General features: G+C 39.1%; 1 protein-coding gene across 1 annotated transcript; it reads left to right on the plus strand.

Annotated features, from left to right (window-relative positions):
* The first annotated feature begins 433 nt into the window (after nucleotides 1-433).
* LOC148848009 (E3 ubiquitin-protein ligase XBAT33-like) lies at nucleotides 434-25,940 on the plus strand. Its single transcript, XM_088951914.1, has 10 exons — nucleotides 434-1,509; nucleotides 1,603-1,662; nucleotides 1,910-1,981; nucleotides 2,119-2,303; nucleotides 2,585-2,745; nucleotides 2,841-2,899; nucleotides 3,028-3,074; nucleotides 3,186-3,329; nucleotides 22,526-22,617; nucleotides 25,033-25,940. Exons 1-10 carry the CDS (start codon nucleotides 1,333-1,335, stop codon nucleotides 25,569-25,571), a joined length of 1,536 nt encoding a protein of 511 aa, XP_088808040.1. The 5' UTR covers nucleotides 434-1,332; the 3' UTR covers nucleotides 25,572-25,940.
* The last annotated feature ends 426 nt before the right edge of the window (nucleotides 25,941-26,366 follow it).

The raw sequence follows: 26,366 nt of genomic DNA on the forward strand, positions 1-26,366 counted from the left end.
GTTGATGTTTGAAAAACAAGAAATCTCTAAAAAATTGTTATCTCACATCTGAATGCGAATGCAGGTTATGTTAAACCTGAATGTTGAATGTTAATATGATTACTTTACAATTTTTGCCTCCATAATTAATTGCGAGAATGGATATTTAACATTAATAAATTGATATTGATCTTTATTTTTAGAATAAAATTAATATTAAAAAATAATAAATAATAAATTATAAAATACTAATACTAATAATTAAAATTAATAAAAGCTTTATAATAATTAAAAAATTAAATAATAAAATAACAAAATGCAGACAGAGACCTGAACTGAAAATCTCGGACAATTTTGTCGTTACAGCAAATAAGAACAACACGTGTGGCCTGGCAGCCTGGGGCCTCACAAAGTCACGGCAACAACTACAGACAAAAAAGTCATATACTTGAGAGGGAGAGAGATTGAGATTTAGAGTTCAGAGAGAGAGAGAGAGAGAATCCTGAATCCCGTAGAAGTCAAGCTTCAGTAACAGACAGAAAAGAAAAGAAAGAGGGAGGAAGAGTTGGAAGGAGTGTAGCTCTGATTCTGATTCTGAAGCCTTCTGCATTCAGTTGGAAGGAGGAGGACTAGGGCTGGCGCCGGTGAAAGCAAGTGGGAACAGTTCCTGGAGCTGGAGGGAAAAAGGTTATGTCACTCTTCCTCCTTTCTCTCACAGTCTCACCATTTTCCTTCCCGCCTCTCGCTTTCCGTTTTCATCCCTCCTCGCGTCTGTCGCTCTCTCTCTGACTCTCGCGCCCCTGCTTTCTCCTTCGTTTCCTCTCAAGAGATTAAAACAGGAAAGCCGCAAGGTACAAATATATGCATCGATGAGCTCACAGTAGAACAGAATACGGGGAAGACGTAGAATATATCTCATGTCTGAGAATTGAACAGAGGGAGAAATACCCTGCTAATCCCCTTCCACGTTACCACCACCATCCCTCTCCTTTCTCTTGTTGTCTTATTGGTGGCGTGGTTTATTATGCGTTTCCTTGTTTGAGTTGGGCCTCTAGCAGTTGACCTAATTTCCCCCAACCAACACTACCAGACGTCTCTGTTCTCTACTCCTCCGGCGCTCCTTTCAGTTTTCCAGATACAAGTCTTATCTCCTTCTTCCCTTTTACTTTTTGCTTTACTCTTACTCTTCTTTTGCTTCTCCTTTACCTTTACCTTCTTCCTTTCCCCCTCCTGTGAATGTGCTTTTGAAGTGGGTCTGAGCTTCCTGTCAGTGCTAAGGTGCAATTTGTATGACAACTTAACCAGCGAGGAAGAGATCCAAAACAAGCAATCAGATCAGAAATAAATAAAGAAATGGGAAATTCATTTGGGTGCTCGGCGTCAGGGGAGAGATTGGTATCGGCAGCAAGAGATGGGGACTTGGTGGAAGCGAAGATGCTGCTCGAGTTCAATCCATGCCTCGCCAAGTACTCCACCTTCGGCGGCCTTAATTCCCCTCTCCATTTTGCTGCCGCCAAAGGCCATAACGAGGTATCAAGCCCCTCAACCATTCTCATCCCTTCTCCCATTTCTATCCTTCTCTTTCTCCTAAGTTCTTATTTCGTTTATTCGATCCTTCTCTAGATTGTTGCGTTGCTGCTCGAGAATGGTGCCGACGTCAATTCTAGGAACTACTGCGGTCAGGTAAATTGAGTTCCTTCCTTTATTCTGTCCGTTTTATTCTGGTTAATTGTTAATTCATCTGATTCGTTTTGACCCCATCTAAGCATAGACTGAATGAAAAATTTGAACATCGGTTCAATTGTTCAAACCGTTCTAAGTTCGTCTCGCATTTAGATTTAATACGTTAAAGTTGGAAATAGTTCTTAATCCACAGATCATCGGACAGCCGTGTTGAATCTGATTCTTTTTTTTTTTTTTCCTATCAAAGACGGCATTGATGCAGGCCTGCCGGTATGGGCACTGGGAAGTTGTACAGACTCTTCTTCTGTTTAGAAGCAATGTGAATTCTCTCTCTCTCTCTCTCTCTCTCACACACACACACACACACAAGCACGAGTTTTCTTAGTTTTCTTAGTTTTGATTAGTTTTCTTAGTTTAATTAATTATGTTTTATGCTCTTTTTTCGTCATTCACAAGGTTATAAGAGCAGACTACCTCAGTGGTAGGACGGCTCTTCATTTTGCTGCTGTGAACGGGCATGCTAGATGTATAAGACTTGTAGTGGCTGATTTTGTCCCAAGCGTTTCATATGAAGTTATAAGTTCTCAGACAAATGGTGAAAGGGGCAGCAGTTCTAACTTGAGGAACAAATACGACCAACCGTATGTGGTTTGTTTCTATTCCATTTCTTTTCCTCCAAAATAATTTGTGTATACATGCTTATATATAGGCTAATAAAAGAAAATAAAGTTACCAATTACAACTACTGCTGAATGACTTCTGTGTTTTTTTATTCTTTTATTCCAATTTCAAAATAGCCTTTCCTCAATCAATGCAATTAGAAAATGCCAACTTTATTTTCTATTCATGGTTAAGCTTCAATTTGCCTCAAAAAAAAAAAAAAAACTGTTGCCTTTTAAACATCTATCTGTATCCAATACAGTGCACTCTCCAAATTTGTAAACAAGGCTGCAGATGGCGGTATAACTGCTCTTCATATGGCTGCACTAAATGGGCATTTTGATTGCGTTCAGCTCTTGCTTGACATTCATGCAAGTGTATCTTCTGTGACATTTCACTATGGAACGTCAATGGATCTGATAGGTATTTTATCGTTTGAAGTTCGGTTGCTTCTTCTGTTTCCCATGTCCAGTTTTGCTTCTATCTCCCAGTTATTCAGCACATTGATTTGTTTGTAGGAGCTGGAAGCACTCCTTTGCATTATGCTGCTTGTGGAGGAAACCTGAAGTGCTGCCAGGTGAGAAACTACTTATCTATTTTCTACTTCACTACTCTTTTCCCCCATTCATTCATTTCTTCTAAATACCAAAGGATGACTGATATACTTTTTTTATTTTTTTATTTTTTGATTTCTTCTCTCTACAGATCCTTCTTGCAAGAGGTGCTAGTCGGTTGACATTGAACTGCAATGGGTACAAAACTACAAACTTGGTCTCAGATTAAATCAATTCTAGTGATGGTCTTTCTTCTTTTACTCTCACAAGTGTGTTCCATGCATAAAAGAGTTCCATATGTTATTTCAGCTGGTTGCCTGTCGATGTAGCAAGGATATGGGGGCGTCATTGGCTTGAACTTCTGTTGGCACCAAATTCTGACTTGGTGCTACCAACATTTCCTCCATCCAATTATCTGTCCTTGCCTCTCATGAGTGTGCTTAATATAGCAAGGTAAATTGACTAAGCTCAGAGGTTCTTATCTCAATCTTTGAACAAATTAAGAGTTTCTTACTGAAAAACCGTGTCAGAAAGTCTTAAAAGTAGATCACATGGGGATCCCTGTGGAGTTATATAGGAAATACTTGTTGTGGTAACTATTGCAATTATAACACATTAAACTGTTCAGATATAGCATTCTTTTTGGGGGGATATCGTGAATCCTTACTGGTATTTCTTATGAAGCAGTTTTGGCACTGTCGTGGGTGTTGAGACTGTTATCCTAGTGGGTCAACGACAGAACTAGAATGTGTTATGGCAAGATATGCTATTACAATAGCTTTGACATCCTACTTATTAGGATTATTTTTATTGTATTTCTGTAGGGAGGATATCTGCACTCTCATGGGACATTTCTTCTGCAAATCCTGACCTTCCATCTACACTGAAGTGATGAAGGCAGGATATTAAAAGTTTAGTAATGTTGACTTTTGAGTCTATGTGGTCCTTCAGTTCTCTGGAGAATGGGTGAAGGCATCCATGATTGGGTAGCTCACCTGAACGCCGGACTTATAGAAACAAATCACCCATCTGGGCAACTTGGCACCAGCGGCTCCACCCTTGTTCTTTTTCTTGTTTACTTTCTATCTTAAATTTTTAAAGTATAAAATTATAGCCTTCTTTAGTTGCTAATTTGATATGAAATTGCTCTATTACGCCGGACTTATAGAAACAAATCACCCATCTGGGCAACTTGGCACCAGCGGCTCCACCCTTGTTCTTTTTCTTGTTTACTTTCTATCTTAAATTTTTAAAATATAAAATTATAGCCTTCTTTAGTTGCTAATTTGATATGAAATTGCTCTATTATTATTTTTGAAAGTATTCAAATTAATATATTTCAAAAATTATTATCTTACATATGATGATTTGCCATGTTTTGAAGAAACTTTAGTGCTCTTGATGTAATTCTTGATTATGTGCCTTAGGGGCGCTTTAGTCTTTTCCCTTTTTTTGTAATTGTTGCCCTACATAAATAATATGACTGGTGCCACCAGCTATAATTTTGGTTCTATTTCAAAATGTTTCTCTCTTCTTCCCGTCTCTTCCTCTTCTCTCTCCTACTGTTCTTCCTCTACAATAAGTTGGTAATAGAGCAGGATGTTGGAAACTAGTTCCTTCTTCTTGATCGTGCCTTTTCCTCTTCTTCTGGAATGAGAATAGGAGAGACAGCAAGCCCACAGGTCTGAACGCTTCACATTTGCTTTCTCTCCCTAATGTCCAGTGTAGAACCCCTTAAATCAACACTGGACTACAATGGATGCTTATTCTGAAGTGATTAAAGAGAACTGATACCAGTTTCCTATTTTGACTTACCTGTTTTGGATTGTGAAATTAAAATTTTCCAATTGGACAGTTGTTTGAGTTTAGTCTCTGTGGATTCAGGGGTCCAAATCAAAGCAGATTATGTACCCTTGTAGGTCATGAGTGACCTGGTTTGTGGTAGGAAAATGGTATTGCAGTGGTTTCCCGTTAACCTTGTGGCTTAGGGCAGCTAGTGTGAGGTCTACATGACCTGTACATGTGGTACAAGTGCATCTGAGTTGTTTATGTGTGTTTTTTGGCATCGGATTGTTGGTGAATTGGTTCCAACTCTACAGTGGTATTTGTTTACTTGTTTTTTGTGTGAATTGTAGAAAGCAGACCCATTAAGATTTTCTGGAATTGTTTCTTATGGTTGCTGAAGGCTCTAGAACATCTGGAACTACTTCCAACCAGAGTGGATTAAGTAGTAATCATGATACCATAAATTTCCCCATGATTATCACTCCATTGGATGGCTTGAACTATTTGGCATTGTCTAAGGAAATGTGATTGTATATCACTGCTAGAGGCAATGCTGGGTATATCAATGGAAAAGTAAGGAAACCAAAAGTGGGTACAACTGAGCATGATAAGTGGGATCAAGAGAACCATATGATCATCCCTTGGCTTCTGCATCCATGTTGCATTCAGTGAAGCAGAATTTTATGTGGGTAGACACAGCCCAAGAATATATGAACATGTAAAGTTGACATATTCAGAGTAAAGGCATTATGTAGGATCTATCAATTGTAGGCAGAGTCTTCCACATGTAAGTAGGGAGTGAGAAGTTTATCTGCTTATTATTCAGCACTTACCTCAGTTTGGAAAGAATTGGTGGGAATTGACAAAGATGCCAAGTCCTACAGGTAGTTGGTTTCCCAACATATGTTTACCTTCCTGTTAGGCCTCAACCCTGTATATGAACCCATTAGGGTACAGATTTTGGGTAGCAAGGACCTCCCTTCTGTCCAAAAGGTATATGCTTTGGTCCAGTTCGAGGAGAGCAGGAGGTCTACAGTAAATGCTTCTAGGGGGAGCTTGTTGCTTTGGTGGTAAGGGGAGGCACTAGTCATTGAAAGAAAGGTGATGGTCAAAAGAAGGTGGATGATAAGGATAAGTTCGGGTATACACACTGTTAGAAATCCAGGCACACCCGTGAGACCTGCTAGGATTTGATTGGGAAACCAAAATGGGCCCAAGACTTGGTGAAGAAATCAACACAAGAACAAAACAAGAAACCCACCCAATAGTAGTACATTTCAGCTAACTTGGCTTCCCAAGAATCATCTCAGGACCGCATTACTAGTTCTGATCTCAAGGAAGACATCCTTAGTTCCTCCTGTGACCACCCAAAATAGTAGGTAGGTCACTTCGCCAGACAAATTCAAGACCTCAACTTCATTTGCATCTATATTAGGTAACAAAGCCTCTACCTCTAATGTTCCGAAATCTCCTTGGATCATTGGTTCTAGTGCTTCAAACCATATGACTGTAAGTCTAATTTGTTTTGGTCTTATACCTTCCTCTTTGGTAGAGATAAAATGAGACTTTTCTTCTGGTCAAGGAACAATATCTCTTCCCTTTGGTTTTTCTCTATCTAATGTACGTCATGTTCCAAACTTGCCTATCGATTTGTTGTCTATTAGTAGCATTACTCATTCTTTAAATTGTTCCATAACTTTTCTCCCTCATTCTTGTGTTTGTAGGATTATGTTCTTTGGGAGGATGATTTGTAGTGGGAGCATGGTGGATGGTCTTTATGTTAGTAGTTGATCAAGACTACAATCAGCCTAGAATTCGAAAGAAAAAGGAGAAATTTCAGAAGAGAAGAAGAAGAGAGGGAGAAAGGAAGAAGCACACAAAGGGATTTTGAAAAGAGAGAGAGGGTTGATCAAAATAGATCTGCCGATCCACTCTTAATATTTATATATGTTGACTAATTGTAAAAGGGATGAATTGCCCTTATTGCTTACATGGCAAATAAACTAATAATAAAGCTGAAATAACAAGCTCTAACAACAAATTGAAATAACAACCAATAACTACCAACTAACACTGACATAACTAACAAAAAATATGCTATGCTGCCATACAATCACAGTGGGGACCACAGCAGTAGGGTCCACATCAGTGTTCTCTACACTCCCCCTCAAGTTGGGAATATATACTTGTCATTCCCAACTTGCATAGGTCTGCCTTTAACTTCTTCCTTGGAATAGCCTTGGTGAGAAGATCTACAAGCTGCATGCTGGAGGTGATATACGGTAGACACACTTCTTGAGACGAAACCTTTTCTCTGACAAAATGTCGATCGACTTCGATATGCTTAGTTCTGTCATGTTGTACCGGATTATGAGTTATATTAATAGCAGCCTGATTATCACAATACAACATTAAGGGCTTTTCATAAGCAATACCCAACTCCTCAAATAATGAATTCAGCCATAGGATTTCAGCCACACCATTAACCATAGATCTATATTCAACTTCAACACTAGAACGAGAAACAACACTTTGTTTCTTATTCCTCCAGGAGACAAGGTTACCTCCTACAAAGGCACAATATCCAGAGGTAGACATTCTGTCATCAACACTCCCAGCCCAATCAGCATCTGTATAAACCTCTATCTTCATGTGATCGTTATTCTTGAATAATATACCTCTACCTGGACATCTCTTCAAATATGCTAATATTCTATCAACCGCAAGAAGGTGAGTAGTTCTAGGAGAGTGCATATATTGACTGACAACGCTGACTGAATAACTGATGTCCAGTCGTGTGAGACAAAGATAGAGGAGTTTTCCAACCAACCTTTGGAACATAATTTTGTCTTCAAGAGGCTCTCCACCCTCTGCACTGATCTTGTGATTCTGTTCAATAGGTGTATGTACAGGCTAACACCCAACTTTCCAGCTTCTTCCAATAGATCTAGAACATACTTCCTTTGAGAAATAAATATCCCATGTTTAGATCTAGCAACCTCAATACCCAAGAAGTATCGTAGCTCTTACAGATCTTTCACCTCAAACTCTTGATGAAGGAGTTGTTTAAGAGACTCAATCTCACTGTTATCATTCCTTGTCACTACAATATCATCCACATATATAGCAAGCAAAGTCAAGGAAGAGTCCACTCTTTTAATGAACAATGTATGGTCTGACTGGGCTTGTACATAGCTGAATTTTTCAAGGGCTTGTCTAAATCTATCAAACCAAGCTCTGGGGGACTACTTTAGTCCATACAAGGCTTTATTCAATCGGCAAACCTTCTTACCTGTCTCCGCATCATAAAATCCAGGAGGTAACTACATGTAGACTTCTTATTGTAAGTCTCCATTGAGGAAGGCATTTTTAACATCCATCTGGAACAAGGGCCAAGAATAACTGGCTGTAAAGGATAGCAGAATTTGAATAGTGGTCATCTTTGCTACTGGAGTAAATCCCTTTGCAACTAACCATGCCTTATACCTTTCAATGGAACCGTCAACATTATGTTTCACAGTAAATACCCATCTACATCCAACTGGTTTCTTTCCTTTAGGCTAGTCAACTAGCTCCCAAGTATTATTCCTCAGAGGGGCATCTATTTCAACCTTCATTGCATCTTTCCACTCAGGAACTGACAAGGCTTCCTGCACTATTCTAGGAATAGGAATATCAGCAATGGATGTGAGAAAGGACCTGTAAGAGGGGGATAGGCGATCATATGACAGAAACTAGGAAATGCAGTGAGCTGTGGATGTGGTGCAACGCCGTTTGCCTTTACGGACTGCAATGGGGGGGTCAAGGTCATTCAAACGAGGTAAAGTGGCAACAATGGAAAGTATCTCAGGGAGTCTTGGATCTGATAAAGGGACTGTGGCACCTGGATCTGGATCCGTAGAAGGAACTAGGGCTGGCCTGGACTGCTAATAACCGAAATCAATTTGCCTCCATTGCTTGTGATAGACTCTCAAATCCTGACACCTCTGACAACCCTCCCCATTACATCCTTCATCACTCAATGGAACAAGTAAAAGAACTTCTGATGAGTTAACCCCACTCTCACTACTCTCCCCCTGAGGAGAAAGTAACATCCATCAAGACAAATCTCCTCCCAGAAGTAGCAATAACCCTTTTGAGTTTGTGCATAACCGAGAAAAATGCATTTAGAGGCCTTAGGATCAAATTTGGAACGATAAGGTCCAAGAATCTGAAGAAAGCAACTGCAACCAAAGGTTTTAAGGGGAACAATAAACAATTCTTTATCAGGGTATAGAAGGATAAAGGGACTTTTCATGTCAAGAACCCGTGAAGGAACTCGATTAATGAGATACATTGCTGTAAGAATAGCATCGCCCCAGAAACGGATAGGCACATTGGAGTTAGACATAATGCTTCTAGCCACCTCCAGTATGTGCTTATTCTTCCTCTCAGCAACCCTATTCTGCTGTGGTGTATAAGGACAAGTACTTTGGTGAATAATCCCATGATCAAGCAGATAAGAAGCTAATGGCTTGGTAAAGTATTTTTTCGCATTATCGGATCTGAAGATTTTGATTTTGACCCCAAACTGGGTTAAAATCATCTGATGAAAGATCTGGGTCAGAGCAGGAACCTCATCTCGAGAACGCATAAGATAAACCCAAGAAAAACGGGTATAGTCATCAACAAACAACAAGAAATATCTATATCCCCCCATAGAAGGGATGTGATACGGGCCCCAAACATTGGTGTGCATAACATCAAAAGAATTACTACTTCTTTTATTACTCAAGGAATAAGATGTTCTACAATGTTTTGCAAGCTCACAACTCTCACATCTCAAATTTGACATCTGAACAGACTCAAAAAAAATTGGAAACAAACTCTTCAAAGACCGAAAGGATAAATAACCTAACCGATTATGCCAAAGCATAACCTGACTAACAGACTGAGAAACAAAAGTCTTCCTATCTTTACGATCTTCCCAATGAGAACTCTCTCCAAGCAGATAGATCCTATTCGTCTCACGGCCAGTCCCAATCACCTTCCTTGTCTCCAAGTCCTGAAAAATACATCGGTCAGGGAAAAAAGTTACTGAACAATTCTGATGTTTTGTAATACTACTGACTGAAAGCAACTTAGAATCAAGCTTAGGAACATGCAAAACTGAAGATAAGGAAATGGTATTAGACAACTTGATGTCTCATTGCTAGAAATGGTAACAAGGGAACCATCAGCAATGGACACTTTATCTCTATCAGACGATAAGTGATAGGTAGTGAACAGTGATGGCAAGCTAGTCATATGGTCAGATGCACCTGAGTCTATTACCCAACAATGTTCAGTGTTTCTTGGAGCTGAAGCATGGTAAGCTGAGGCCCGAGTACCTGAATGAGCAAAGGCTGATGTGGGAGGAGCTGATGATGGCTAAGATGATTGAGCTGAATTCCCAACTTCCTTTTCCAACTGAATTAAGGCAGCCCAGACAGCAGCTAAGGTGTCTAGAGGTGTGCCTTTTGTGCCCGATGGGGATGCAGAATCAGTATTAACAGCCATATGAGCATTACCCCTTTTATTCCCTAGTTTTGTTGGAACTAGATGATGGTGCAGCTTCCAACATGTGTCTTTAGTATGCTTAGGTTTCTTGCAATATTCACACACTAGATCCCACTTATTTTCCTTCTTTATATCCCTCTTCGTATCACCCCCAGACTTAGGTTTAATTGCTGCCAAGGCTGGTGGGAAGGGTTGATGCTGCATCATAACCTTTCTCCTAGTCTCTTCACTATGCACCAAGGAGTAGGCTTGAGATAAAGTCACATTGTCCCTTGTTAGTATTTGTTGTCTCACAATATCATAGTCAGGATTCAGAGCAACTAGGAATTCAAAAGCCCTATTAGTTTCAACTTGCTTTCTCTGAGTCTGTGCATCCTTCTGACTTTCCCACTCAAGTGTTTCTAGGTGGTCAATTTCATGCCACAAAGATTTCAAAGTAGAGAAGTAAACCGAGACTGGTTTCTCTCCTTGCTTAAGGTTATTAACTTCACACTTCAATTCATAGGCCCTAGCAACATTAAGGGGTTGGGAGTAAGTCTCTTTCATGACCATCCAGATTTCCTTGGCTGTTTTTGCCCACAAATAGTTCCAGCTGATATGTGGCTGCATAGAGTTGCACAGCCATGTCATAACCAAATAGTTCTCCTGAACCCATTTGGTATACGTTTGGTCCTCCTTAGTTGGTTCTTTCACATCTCCCAACAAGTAGCTGAGTTTTCCTCTACCCCCAATGGCCATCATGGCCGATTGAGCCCATTCTAAGTAGTTGGATCCATCAAACTTCATAGTTGTAATCTGAAAGGCATTCTCAGACATGTTACCAGAATTGCTAGTCCCCAAAACACCTTCCCTTGATTCTTGAACTCCATTCTGGGTCAAGAATTAACAATAAAAAAACTTTTGAAGCTACTGTAATAGAAAACAGCACCCAAACAACTGATAACAACCGGCCTCGGTCTTCCAAAGAATAAAGAAAACATAATTCAGTATGAAACCAGTTCAAAATCTGATCTGAAACCAACAATAGTTCTGAATTTTAGGGTTTTCTCTCAAAACCATAGAAGAAAAAAAGATTTTCCAGCTGCACCTCTCAAAATAGACCAAGATGATTCTTTCAAGGTTATTCTCAAGCAAAAAAAAAACTTACTTTATGAAAGAAAATCTCTGGCTGCCACCTTCTGTCTGATGCAGACCCCTAATCTTGGGGATCCGAAGCATTTTCTAATTCTTCCTGACTATTGGAACTCTCCCAGCCTTCTACAATCTTCTTAGTAGTAGCCGCACACTACCAGTAGCCTCCAAGAATCATCCGATCCTCCTTCTTTGTTTAAAAACTTCTAAACCTAGGAAATTCTCATGTAGTCAATCTAATTAGACTAACATAAGACCTCCTTCTCTGCAACTAGTTTTAGGTTTTGAACAGAAATTCTGATCGCCACCTTCAGTCTTGATAAAGAAACTGATCTTGGACTCTTTAACTACCTCTGATTCTTCCTGATTATCAAGAACACAATCCACTCTTTGGACAGCTGCTACAGTCTCTAACCTCCAAGAATAAGCCGAAAAAGGATCCTCTTAATCTTTCAGCCCTAGGCAACTCTCATGTGGTTGGCTGGATCAGACTCACATGAGAAGCCCTAATCCTTGCTCTGATACCAAGTAGTCGATCAAGACTACAATCAGTCTTGAATTTGAAAGAAAAAGGAGAAATTTCAGAAGAGAAGAAGAAGAGGGAGAAAAGAAGAAGTACACGAAGGGATTTTGAAAAGAGAGAGAGGGTTGATCAAAATAGATCTGCCGACCCACTCTTAATATTTATATATGTTGACTAATTGTAAAAGGGCTGAATTGCCCTTATTGCTTACATGGCAAATAAACTAATAATAAAGCTGAAATAACAAGCTGTAACAACAAACTGAAATAACTACCAATAACTACCAACTAACACTGACATAACTAACAAAAAATATGCTATGCTGCCATACGAACACAGTGGGGTCCACATCAGTGTTCTCTACAATATGTTCTAGAGAATAAAGATGGTCTTCCGACTTCAGGGTCTTTGAGTCAATCGAATAAAAGTCAAGTTGTTTTGTGGCACAACCGTTTAGGTCATGTTTTTTGAGCCCTTAAAACTTTTGTTTCCATAATTAAGTTTAGGTCAGTAAATGAATTGCAGTATTAAACATGTCAATGTCTGTTACAGAACAAATCTGTACTGGTTTCCGCCCTAGATTAGCAAAGAATACAGACAAAAGAAAGAGAGAAGAGGGAAAGAAGAGGAGGGGAAAACTGGTTCGATCTAGATAAGAATATTCTTTTCTAGTCAGCCATATTATATTTATATGTTTCTGATTAAGTACATAAAGACTCTTATGCCCCTAATTAAGTATGGGACATGTGACTTAAACTTGAACATAATAGACATTACATCACACTAATAATATACTAAAAAGACAAAACTACCCCTGTATAGTTGACTCTAACACTACCCCTTAAGCCAGTGAGTATATATCATATAGTCCCAACTTGTCATAAGTGTAATCCACTCTTCCCCGACTCAACCCCTTAGTGAACAGGTTTGCCCATTGATTTCCTTTGTTTACATATGCAATACTTATTACTCCACTGAGCACCTTCTCTCTTATAAAGTGACAGTCAACTTCTATGTGTTTTGTTCTCTCATGGAAAACTGGATTAGGTGAAATGTGGACTGCAGCTTGGTTGTCACAATAAAGCTTCATGGGGCGATCAATTGTATATCACATCTCTTGTAGAATGTTCTTCAACCATATTAGTTCACATGTAGTGTGTGCCATGGCTCTATATTCATGGGGTGATCAATTGTATATCCCATCTCTAGTACCTTCCTAGGTCCTTAAACCCCTCACTTGCATCACTATTCAACTTGACATTTGGTTCCATGGGTGTTTGAGCTGGTTTGGCACCCAACATATGTCTCATCCAACAAATCAAGAACATACTTCCGCTAGCACAGATTAATACCATGCTTAGACCTTGCTACCTTTATCCCCAAGAAGAATTTTAACTTCCCAAGGTCCTTTGTTTGTAAGTGATCATGCAAAAATGTCTCCAACTTGTCAATTCCCAACCTATCACTACCTGTAATGACAATGTCATCTACATATACCACCAACAAAATCTTCCTAGCAGGCAAACCATAGCTGAATTCTGAATGATCAACCTGACAATGTCTCATGCCAAACTCTTTCACCACTTCACTAAATCTACCAAACCATGCACATGGAGACTGTTTAAGTCCATAAATAGCCTTCTTGAGTCTGCACACCTTACCATCCTCCCCCTGAGCAATAAACCCTAGTGGTTGCTCCATGTAAACCTCATCAAGAAGGCCACCATGTAAAAAGGCATTCTTGATGTCAAGTTGAAATAGAGGCCAATCATACATAGCGGCTAATGAATCAAAACATGAACTAAGCTAATCTTAGCCACAAGAGAGAAGGTCTTTGTGTAGTCAATGCCATATAGCTGTGAATACCCTTTTGCCACCAATCGAGCTTTCAACCGTTCGACACTACCATCTAGGAGATACTTGACAGTGTACCACCCACTTACAACCCACAACATGTTTTCCAGGAGGAAGAGTGGTGAGATCCCACATATGATTATGAGCCAAAGTAGAGAGTTCTTCTTCCACTGCTTGGTGCCACCCTGGGGAGGTAAGGGCTTTCTAGACATTCTAAGGAAAAGAAACAAAAGATAACAAAGAAACAAACTGTTGATGGGAGGCAGAAAGGTGAGATACCAAACCATAATTGGAAATGGGATGAAAGTGCAACTATGTTTACCTTTCCGCAAAGTAATGGGAAGGTCAAGGTCAGAGAGGGGTGAAACTGGTGTTGAAACAACTATCGGATCAGTTGATGGTGAAGAGACTAGAGGAGGAGCCAATGCTTGTTGGTGCGTATACACTTGTCTGATAGGTGGTCGTTCAATAGGGAGTTGCGCTGGAGGCAACAACTGAGATGCAACTGGAACAAGAGGGATGTGATCTGCAATTGGAATTGGAAGTGGAGGTGGAAAGAAAGAGGAGACATCCGGCCCTGAAAAAAATGGAACAGGCTCAAAGAACGTAAAATCAACACAAACAAAAGAACATTGAGAACTGGGATTATAACACTTATACCCTTTCTGGGTTCTATAATAGCCAAGAAAGACACACTTAGTAGATTGTGTATCTAACTTGTCCATTCCGGGCCCAAGGTTATGAACAAAGCAAACACCCAAAAATCCTAGGAGTGAAAGGGAAAGAAAACAAAGAGGGAAACAAGACAGAGAAGGGAGAATGACCTTTAAGGATAGGCATGGGCATCTGGTTAATGAGAAAGCAAGATGTAAGTACAACATGACTCCAAAAACGTTTGGAGTGTTCATATGGTGTAAAAGGGACCGATTAGTTTCCAAGAGGTGGCGGTTCTTTCTTTTATCCACCCCATTTTGCTAAAGGGTGTAAGTGCATGAGGTTTGATGAATAATACCATGTTGTTCCAAATATTACTGAAAAGGTGTATAAAAATATTCTCGGCCATTATCAAAATGAAGGGTTTTAATAATCACACCAAATTGAGTATGGATTTCAGCACGAAACTTTTGGAAAACATAAAACACTTCACTCCTTTCTTTCATAAGATAAACCCATGTCATCCATCCTTGATTTATCATCAACAAAAATTACAAAATATTTGTAACCATTATATGACTATTTTATTTGGACCCCAAATGTCCGAATAGACCAAAGAAAAAGGCCTCAACAGACGGCTACCACTCCTAGACCTAAAGGGAACATGGTGGAATTTTCCATATCGGCACGATTCACATTCCAAAGTAGAAAGACTACCCAAAGACGGAACAAGTAACTTGAGAGCTTTAAGAGATGGATGACCAAGCCGACAATGTCACTGAAGAGGAGAAAGAGGTGACTGAAGAGTTGTTGAAGAGCCACCACCATCAAGGTAATACAATCCACTAGCTTGATGCCCTCCACCAATCTTCATCTCCGTCTTGAAATCCTAAACAACATAAGAGGAAGGGTAAAAAGTGATGGAGCAATTAAGAGGCTTTGTTAATTTACTAGCAAACATAAGGTTAAAAGGAAATTTGGGAACATACAAAACTGAGGACAAGGGTAAGGAGTCTAGGTTAACATTACCAACACCACAGATAGAAGATGTGGAGCCATTAGCAAGGGTAACTATGTGTGAAGTTGGGATTGAGAAAGAGAAGAAAACACACCTAGAGTCCCAGTCATGTGATCAAAAGCTCTAAAATCAATAATCCAATGGGCGGATAATTTGGATGCCAAACAAACCATACCTGAGTGGACAGAGTGGAGAAAGGTAGTATTCTTCTGTGATGTAGCCTGAAGAAACAGCTCATACTCATTATGTGGGACGCTCATCATCTCTTTCCTGTAGACATTTGTAGGTATAGAAGGTGTCAGATTACTTTGCTGAATTCCATCTCTCGTACCACCACCACTAGCCACTGCATGATAGGCCCAGGTAGAAGGTCGTCCATGTAAATCATAACAAAAATTGATAATATGCCCCTCCATACCATAGTGTGTACACCTCCTCATACCATTACAACGTCCTCTACCACATGCTCCCCTTAGAGTCCTGACCTCCAAAACGTCCACCACCAAGATTGAACATGGGACCATTACTTACACCATGACCTAGCTGAGTTCCTCGAGCTCCTCCTCTACCACCACGACCTCCACCTCTAGTTGCTGCAAAGGCATATCTATCAGTCACAGTAGGATGCTCTGGAGTTCTAGCAGAAATCCTCTGGAGACGAGCAAACACTTCCTCTAGAGAGGGAAGAGCAGATCCGCCTAGTATCTGTGCTAGTATCTGTGCTCTTACCGGTTCATATTCACCATTCAACCCTACTAGAAATCTGGTTACATCTTCTCTCTGTTGTTGCTGAACTTTGACATCAAATGTAAGGGGATGATAAACATTCAATTCATTCCGAAGATTCCTCATATTAGCATAATACTCCTCAAGACTTTGATTTCTTTGTTGCAGATTGAAATACTCTTGGTAAAGCTAATATACTCTGAGGTCCCAAATCTCCTTGGATGTATCTAAGAACACAAAATTCACACTAATCTTCGGTTCCATACTTTTCAACAACCATGTCATAATCTGTGCATCTTCTTGTTCCCGCTCACTGTAACCCTGAGAACTAGCTGAGGGTTTCTCCTCTTTCACACGCTTCACCTTCTTCTTAGCCCTGAGAAAGACTTCTATAGATTTAGCCCAAGGTACATAATTCTTACCATTCAATTTAATAGAGGTCATCTGCACACTAAGATAATCAGGGGGAATCATAACACTAGATTTATGTCCACTGTTGTCTCCCATTGTTGCCATAACTCCACTCACTAGCACTTCACACCACTTCACTTGCTAACCACCACATTGCTCATATGTTTTTTTTCTTTCTTTCTTAACCCTAACTGTCACTGCAGCCCTGCTATTTCAGCACCATAGAAGATACCTGAATGCACCAAAACACATACTACCATACCTGCAACTGATTACTATCTATCTCACACTGTATCACCCATATAACCTACTTGTTTGAACTTCATAAATCAGTACTGCACTGATCTGATCACCACACCACCTGAAACAGCTCCCTTTGATCCATCGATTAAAGGGAGTAGAAAAGTTTGGACAACCTGTTTTGATATAAAAACTGTAAAAGAAAGAAGAAAAAGTTTCAGCTGAGAAAGAGAGAGAAGAAAGATAGAAGAGAATGGGAGAAGCTCAGAATTAGGTCTGGCTGCCCCTTTCATTAGATTATATACTCATAAATAAAAGAGAGTACAAAGACAAGTGTGCCCTTAGTAAGTCGGCTACTTGTGAGAACTTAAAAACACTCTTAACTTAAAACATAAACTAATGGGCCTAAGGCCCAATAACTCCCTAACTATGCTATGTAAATAAAAAACATATTATGTCTGCCCAAAACTCAACAGAGGATTTCTACAAACCACATGAAACGAGCACCACACAACCAACCAGAGGCATGGAGACCTCCAAGAGGGAAAAACGAAAACTCCTTTTCAGCTTTTCTGTGAAACTCCAACTCTCCAAGGGATCAATGAGATCTCTGCAAAGATCTAGGGCAAAAGACGCATCAGGAAATTCTGGGTTAACCTGAACAGTTTATAGTGGTTCTGATACCATGTTACAGAACAAATCTGTACTGGTTTCAGCCCTAGATTAGCAGAGAATAAAGACTAAAGAAAGAGAGAGAAGAGAGAAAGAAGAGAAGGAGGACAAAACTTTTTTGGGTTCAGTGGACCAAGAGGAGTGCTAACTCTCTGGAAGGCACTTTGGCTAAACAAGGGGTGGGAAGAGCAAATTTTTTTGAGCATTGTTGTAATTTGATTTTTATTGTTAGGGAGGGTTAAGAGTTTTTACCCCTCCCTTCTTTTTGTAATTCTCTATCATCTTTTTCTTAATAAAAGTTGCTGTTATTGATCCAAAAAGGAGGAGAAAACTGGTTCGATCTAGAGAAGAAGACTCTTCTCTAGTCAGCCAGATTGTATTTATATGTTTCTGATTAAGTACATAAAGACTCTTATGCCCCTAATTAAGTATGGGACATATAACTTAATCTTGAACATAATAGACATTACATCACACTAATAATATATACTGAAAAGACAAAACTACCCCTTATAGTTGACTCTAACAATGTCAAATCGTTTGCCTTCCACTAGTGGAGATTTCCAAATCTTGATGTTCTTATGGAGCTATTTCAGAGGTTAATGAGATGTTGGAATTGTGTCGGATTACAGCTACAGGTGTTGTCTGGGAATATAATGAAATGTTTAATGTTGTCTTTAGTAGGGGCTACTGGTGTAACTAATGGGAATGAACAAGTCATTGGTTCAAACATGAAAAATCACCCTTCATTGTCTAAGGGCTTAGTGTATGAGATGGAGCTATGGGATGTTATCATTGTCTGAAGATAAAAAAGATTAAAGATGATAAGGATCTATGATTTCAAAACATAGAAGAAGATGATGAGCATAATGGCAGAAAGATATCTAACTAAATGAAACTAACCAATTAAACAGAAAGATTATATGAAATAGGTGATTGAACAAGAAGTCCAAGTGAGCTGAGAGTTGGGGTTGTTTTTCTAGGTTGTGATGAATTTCAATAAAAGTGCTTTCTTATTCAGAAGAAAGGGATAGACAGTGTGAGGGGTGAGGGCTGCCATATGCTGGACTTTATGGGAGAAAAGGAATTCTAGGACATTTTCTGAAAGTGAAAGAAATAAAGAAGGTATTTTTGAAGTAATAACAGTTAGGGTTGTGTGGTTATTACCCGGCCTTGGTTTTATAAAGTTAAATTTTGATGGAAGCAATGAGGGAATCTAGGTTCTTCAGGTGTAGGAGGTGTCTTCAGAGATGAGAATGGGAAGGTGATTGCAATGTATTCAGGTCCCATTGGGGTTGGGGACTCTCTTAGAGCTGAGGTTTATGCCGTACTGGAGTGTATAAGGAAGACAAAGGAACTGAATATACCAAAGCTTGTCATTGAAGTGGTGGAAATCCAGTTTCATTGGGTGAAGAGAACAGTAAATGCTTTTGCAGATACTTTGGAAAAGCAGGGGGCAGTTAAGGTACAAGACAGGAAGTATGCTCAATTCATCCAGAAGGGACTTTGGAAGGGGAAAGGGCTAGAAGAATCTAGAGTTGAAGTGGTTGAAAGAAGATTAGTGTAGGTAAGGGAGGGAGCAAGAAAAACAAAGGGTGGGTAATATGGAGAGATACGTAGAGCAGAAAAAGGAGCGTGTAGAGCTGTTTGGGTGCTGTTTGAGATGGAGGCACAAGCAATTGATAAAGGAGAAATAAGTTGTAACTAAATAAGTAAAATTGCTTTGATGAAAAAAAAAAGTAAAATTGCAAGATAGGAAATGAGGAGAATCCTCCTTCCTCAGTGTGAGGATTTACCTTGTTTATCTTCAAAGCCCTCATGGGAGATCTTTTGGTTCAACACTCAAAGCATCAACTTATGAATATGGGAACAAGAGTTAAGGTTTTGGGGCTAAAGCATCAGGGGATGCATATGGGAAACGAAGTCCCATTGGGAGTGGGAGGGGTATTTAGAATCTTGGATATCATGTTTGAAATATTTCTTTCAGCTACTCAAATCCAATTGGAAAAGGAAATCCATTAAGGATTTTTTTAATCAGAAAAAAATGATTAATTTATTAATGGGAGGTAAAAGTAACAACAGCTTGGGGATCCATCCACCCAGAAATTCAAATTTCCAAAAAATAAATTACAATAGAGCCCAAAGCTGCTGCCTTAAAACCCCTTGCTTTGCTAGAGTGTCAGCCATCCCATTAGCTGTCCTGGGAATCCAATTGAAGGAAGCGGTTCTGGTCCCCTCTCAAGCTGTCTATCTCCCTTAAGGCATGCCTGTAAACCCATTAGCCATCCCATTACTTTGATTAGAGCAACTTTAGCCAACCTCCCAATTTATTTCATATCCACCTTTAGAATATCTTCTAGGATAGCAGGTCAGCTAGAAAAGCTCATGAGGGACTTTCTCTGGGAGCCTAGGGATGAGAAGAGGGACCATTTGATAAAGTGGCAACAAGTTAGTAAAGTAAATAAGGGGGGACTTGGTATAGGGAACTCGGTTCTTAGGAATGCATCTTTATTGGGAAAGTGGCTCTGGAGGTTCCCATTGGAAAGAGATAAGCTATGGCACAAGGTCATTGAAAGCATTCACAGGATGATGAGCAATGGCTGGGATGCAAAGGTGGTTACCCCCTCTACCTCAAGTTCTCCATGGAAAGAAATCCAAAAAGTATACCCAACCTTTCTCAAATTTACCAGGTATGATGTGGGGTGTGGGTTGACAGTTCTCTTTTGGGAAGATATATTGTTGGCTGATGCACCTCTTAGTTCTCTTTTTCCGGGCCTTTATTCAGTGTCTGACCTCAAGAATCGTCCAATCTCAAGATTTGCCACTTTTTCTTCAGGGGGTGTGAGTTGGGATTTCGGGTTCAGAAGGGGGCTGAGAGATAATGAGTGTGAGGCCTTTATTCAGTTATTGGATAAACTCCAGTCTGTTTTCTTGATCCAAACCAGATTATGAACTACCTCCCCCGGCACTATATTCACTTGCACCTCATTTTTCAATTTACTCTTATAACCTTTGGAGGTGGGAGAGAATTTCCGGTGAAAGAACTTTGGAGTAAGCCCATACCACCTAAAGTTCAAGCACTATGCTGGGAGGATTTTCTTGGAAAGGTGAACACTTGTGTTCAAAAGAGGAGACCAAATAGATGTCTGTCCCCACATGTGTGCTTTCTTTGTTTTGAAAATGTTCGATCCTTATCCCACTTACTAATCTCTTGTCCTTTTGTGTTGTATATGTGGGAGTATTTTTGTTCTCTTTTCAGTTTGCAGGTGGATGGCTACTTGGGATATAGTGAGCCTCTTCAGCCAAAATTTCTTAAGACAGCCAACAAAAAGAGAAGAACAATGTGGAAGGCAGTTAGAGCTGTTGTGGTGTGGTCCATCTGGGAGGAGAGAAATGCAAGAATATTTAATGAGAAGATCAGGTTAAAGGAAGAGTTGGTGGAATTAATAAAATCTAGAGTGGCTTGTTGGATAAAAACCTTGGACATCTTCCATTGTTTTACAGTGACTGATATAATAAGTGTTTGGAATGAGGTGGCTCACTCTTCAAAACAAAAGGAAAGAGAAATGCCACCTCTGTACGGGGTGTAATGAAATTTGTAAAGTCTGAGTGGTAAGGTCAGTTAGGAGAGCAGTTTTTGTCTTACATTCTATTGGATCAGGTGTTGTGGGTTTTTTCCTCAGATGAGGTAGTGTTGTTTTGGTTTCTGGAGTGTTGGGTTGTGGTCAGTTTAGGGCTCTTGTTTCTTCTATCAGGTAACTTCTGGTCACCTTTATTGTATTGTCTTTTTTTTTTATTTTAATAAAGTTTATTTTATTACCCAAAAAGTTTAAGGAATGAGCTCATGTACAAGCAAAAGGATTGTCTGGGTACAATTCTTACAGTGTGGGATTTAAAGGTGGTTTTGGGCATTGGTGAAATAAATATAAGTTTTTCTCTAGCTATTTATTTCAAGAACATGGTAGGCAAGGGGATTTGGCTTTTTTCTAAATACCTATGGTTCTAGTGAGGGGAAGAGGAAAGCTAAGGAAAAGGAAAGTTGACTAATAGAAGTTTGGAGGTTCCTTAGTGCTTACTAGAAGATTCAATGTGATCTAGGCTAAATGAGATGAAAAGTGGAAGAGGAATAGGGCGTCAACTAAATTGATAAAAAAAGGTTTCAGCTAAACTAAACTGCTTACTCAGATTGGTTACAAGAGTGGAAAATAGAGTAAGACAAGGGATAAGTGGATTACAAGGGTTGTGCTTGTCTGGAGGGCTCCAGGCCCAAAGGCAAATGTCTAACATTGTGATCCAATATTATTGATCTTGTCTTGTATGTAAAGTGCTGTTTGTATTAGTTCATTACATCCCATATACAACCTGAAGTGTTGTCTGTTTCCATAACCTATGTTATTCAGATATGGAATGGAGAACAATGGACAAGGCATTGGATATGAAATTTACACTAAAATTTAAGTATCCAACATGATGCATCCACCTTGTATAGGTATCTATCATAGCCTATAGAAGAATTGTTAACCACTTCTCCTGAAAAGGGGGTTTTTAGTTGCCATGAGAATATTTGGAGAGTATATTAGTAGAAATGTTCTCGGGGATCTACCACAATGGAAGAGTGGAAGCATTTACATGGATTCTATAAGCAAGTGTGTTTGTGTGTGTGTGTGTGCGTGTGTGCATTTAATACCATAACTTGTATGAAGAGTGGAGGCTTTCAGATGCCCAATTTTTGTACTATTTGCAACAAGAATGAAGAATACCTTAAACATTTATTCATGGTTGTAATTGCTATCTAGTCATTCTTCTCCCCTCTGTTTAGGAGGTTGTACTGATACCGGATCTCTTGGATAAATTGATGGTTTATCTGGGGTTTGAAAATGTTGATAGATTCTCTTTTGGCTTGAATTTTTGACACATTCTTGATATTGTAGATATTATTAAAAAAATGGTTGTTATAGATGATATGTACATCAGAATATCTTTGGTTTTCTTTCATCCTTGTAAGTTTGTTGTGGTTGGAGTAATTTCTCAACACCCTCTTTTAGACAGTTGTTCTGTCTATTCTGACCATTATCCTTTCATAACTACTCTCTGCAGGGATTATGGATTGCAGCCCTCAACTGCCACCTCTGATGACAGTAATATTTGTGCTGTTTGCCTGGAGAAAGCATGTGATGTAGCTGCTGAAGGTATGTACTTTCTTTTCTGGGTGTTTCATGTTAGTTTTGTGTTGATCATTTCCCTTCTCTTCAATTTAGCTTTCTTTTTTAAGATAAAAAATGGAAAGAGAAGAGGTTATTCACAGTTCCTAATGCTAACTGCAACAAATGATACCATTTTGCTTACAATCATAGTATCCAAAATAAGGGGCCCATTTGGCGTGCGGGAATAGGGGTTTGGAATCGGAATTGGAATAGGCCATTCCGTTTCTAGCTGTTTGGTTGGGTGGAATCGGAATCCCCTTCCCATATTCTCCCATTTGAAGGAATGGTCATTCCCTTTCCTTCCCTTGGGAATGAAATCCCATTCCAGTTTATTCCAATTCCCATTCCGATTCCTGTCTGAAGCAAACAGACTATGGGAATAGATCATTCCGATTCCAAAGGATTTTGATTCCGATAATTGAAAGCATAAAACAGAAGCTGAACATTGCATTCAATTGGGTAAGAAGGACTGCAAATGGGATGGCTGATACTCTAGCAAAAGAAGGGATAAATAGGCAACAATTGTTTTGGGCGCAATTGTAACATTTGTACCTTGTGGGAATTGATCAGACTTACTGTAATTTCAAAATTTAGAACACTTTAATAAAATTCTCAATTCTTTTTGCTGATTAAAAAAACAGATTTTGATTCCGATTCCAACTGCAAAACAAATGGACCCTCAGCATCTATGGGAAGTTTTTCATAATGGTAATTATTTGACTGCTATTTTCATACTTTTGGACTTCCAGGAGTAGTGCAAGATGTAAACATAAAAGTTGCAAGCCATTCCCTTTGTTTGATCGACTTTTAAAAGTTTAGAGCCTGTTTGGTTTGCTGGAATAGGGGTCTGGAATCGGAATTAGAATGGGCCATTCCAATTCCAACTTTTTGGTTGGGCGGAATCGGAATCCCATTCCCATTCCTGGTGGAATGGCATTCCCCCATTTGAGAGAATGGTCATTCCCTTCCCCTCCCTTGGGAATGAAATCCCATTCCAGCTGATTCAAATTCCAATCCCGGTTCCTGTTTGAACCAAACAGACTATGGGAATAGACCATTCCGATTCTGATTCTCAAAGGATTTCAATTCCGATTCCAACTGCAAACCAAATGGACCCTTAGTATTCTCTTAGAATGGTACAGTCAAATGGCCAAAATACAAGAGGTAAGATTGTGGGTTGACAACAAAAGGAAAATTTTACACCCTCAAGCCCCAAGCTTATGATCGCTTAACTGAGTAGGTGAAATAACCAAAAGACTGATCTAGTTGCTCTATTGTGCAGAGTTTGCAAGATAAACAGCATAACACTAACCATTTTATTTTATTGACTATTCATTCTTGAATTTGTATCACAAGCATTCCTGCTCAATCAGAGAGAATTCTTTGTGTACACTGCCATTCCTCAAGACTCAAATGTGATACTCATCTTTTGTTAAACTAAGGAACTACACCTTCTAGAGAGATCCTACCTGAAAGGGTCAAATACTGATGTAAACAGAGGGTTTGTGAGCTTGATTCATAATCATTCATTGAGAATGCGTTGTATTGAACAAGTGTGTTGACATCTTAGCTCTCAAACATTTTTCAGGAAATGACAAATGGGCAATCACGTTCAAGCAGATTCAATGGGATGCAAAAAAAATAATAATAATAAGTGGAGAATGTTTCATGAAAAATGAAAGTTTTATGATCTTAGAATAAAGTAGGAGTTACACACATGATGGCATTCACTTTTCATATGCTCAAATGAGCATAAGAGTGGGAAAGACCCAGAAAAACTGAATTATGGGAATTGTCATGATGTTACAAAGGATGGTAGAGTACATCTGCATCATACCTAGCTTTGAAAAGATCCTTTTTCTTTGTAAACAGTTTCTGAAGACCATGGTCACCTGAAATCATGAATAGAATCTAGCTGTTATTTAACAAGGAAAATATACAACTATATTATATTTTTTCAATTCATGTTTTTGTCCATAAAACTCATTCAATAACTAATTTTGAACACACATTCACATGTGGTATAGTTATGTTTATCCTGATTTCCTTTGTAGGTATTTGTATATCTTTTGTTTTATATTTAATTTTTATGCCAATTTTATAGAAATTTACTATATTAAAATCAAACAGGATCTCCAGATACGTAAGCAAAACGAATTCAAATGTATGTTTTACATATCTATCAGATATCAAATTCGGATCTCTCAGATTCTTATCAGATCATATCAGATTCAGATATACCCCCTGTATGAGTTCAATTAAATCTGTTTGCAACCCTAAGACAGTCATTAGGGAACTATCTTGCTTTGCATACAATAATCAGCCATCAGTAAACATTGAAAAGCTCAATTACGAGTTTGATTTACATAATAATCATTTTCGTTTTATTTGTGCCCTCAGGTTGTAGGCATGAACTTTGTGTAAGATGTGCACTCTATCTCTGCTCAACAAGCAATATTCCATCTGAAATGGCTGGCCCACCTGGGTCCATTCCATGCCCTCTCTGCAGACATAGCATAATCTCTTTCAATAAATTGCCTGGTTCACCAGAAAAGGAACTCAAACTACATCTATCTCTTGGCCTCTGTACCCCATGCATGCTTCACCATCATGATCCAGACACCCCAACAGCAACTTGTAAATCAGAGATCCGCAAGAACCGTGTTGCTGCAGTTTCTTCAGATCTTCTCTGCTCTGTCTCTTGTAGCCCATTCCATTCAGTTGCAATCCCCTTGTGCACGTGTAATGATGAGTCGTGCCCATCTCTTGAACTGCAAGAGAGAGAAATGCAAGGTGTATCTTCTGACTCACATGGTACATCAGTGGAGCAGGATAAACTAGAAGGGCCGAGACTTGAGAGAGTTAGTTGTTCAAGGCTTTTTTGGAACAGAAGAAGTTGCCACAGGGAACATCAATGCAACTCAGAAATAAATGCATGAATGATTTTATACCAGATGGTCCTGTTCTTTGAAGATGGAAAGTTTTAATGAAAAATGTATGCACAGTTCAGAGTTAGACAGTACTCTGCCCAGTCATAGAGAATGATTGTTAGTTTGTGTTTGCTTCGGTCTTTGATTACACTTCACTGACAACCCTGGGATCCCATCAGATTTCCAGTTTTAACTAGATTCAGAGTAAGTTAACAGATTTAAGGACTGGTATGTGTAATATTTTTATGTTTTGATTTATTAGTTTATTTAGTGTAATAGAAAGGGCAGAGATTATGGATCAAGAAAAAAAGGTCAGAGAAGGCAAATGGTTTTCATTTAGAATTTGATCAGTTAATACTAGTTTCAATTGATGCTTTCTGAGTTGTGTTGTTTACATTTGTTTCTGTTTAGTTATACTCTGTAACATAATCTCTTCGGATGCCTAGTGTCATAGACTCGTTATTTTTATTTAAATGTGTCAGCATTGAGAACATTAAACTTAGACTTAAAATGTCTGAAATCTGAAGCCTGTTGCCATGGTAAAATAGCAGATATTACCATCTAATTACTATGTGTCATGTATAATGTACAAACCAGACTGGTAACTCTAGTTGATTGTTTTTTCTAAATCTAAAGAAAAAAAAAAGAACAATATCCCTTAAAGAAACCTTTCCCCATTTTCTGTAACAGGTAGCTCCAACAGACACTGAGTATAGCTGGAGGGATAGTCAGATAGATGGTCTACCTATTAGCATTAGATTGTGCACAATCTTGCATTTGTTCCCTTCCCTCTTTTCCTCTCAG

The sequence above is a fragment of the Nelumbo lutea genome, chromosome 6 (genome assembly GCF_056320005.1).
Source record: "Nelumbo lutea isolate HS-2025 chromosome 6, American lotus-T2T, whole genome shotgun sequence".
Classification (NCBI taxonomy): Eukaryota; Viridiplantae; Streptophyta; class Magnoliopsida; order Proteales; family Nelumbonaceae; genus Nelumbo; species Nelumbo lutea.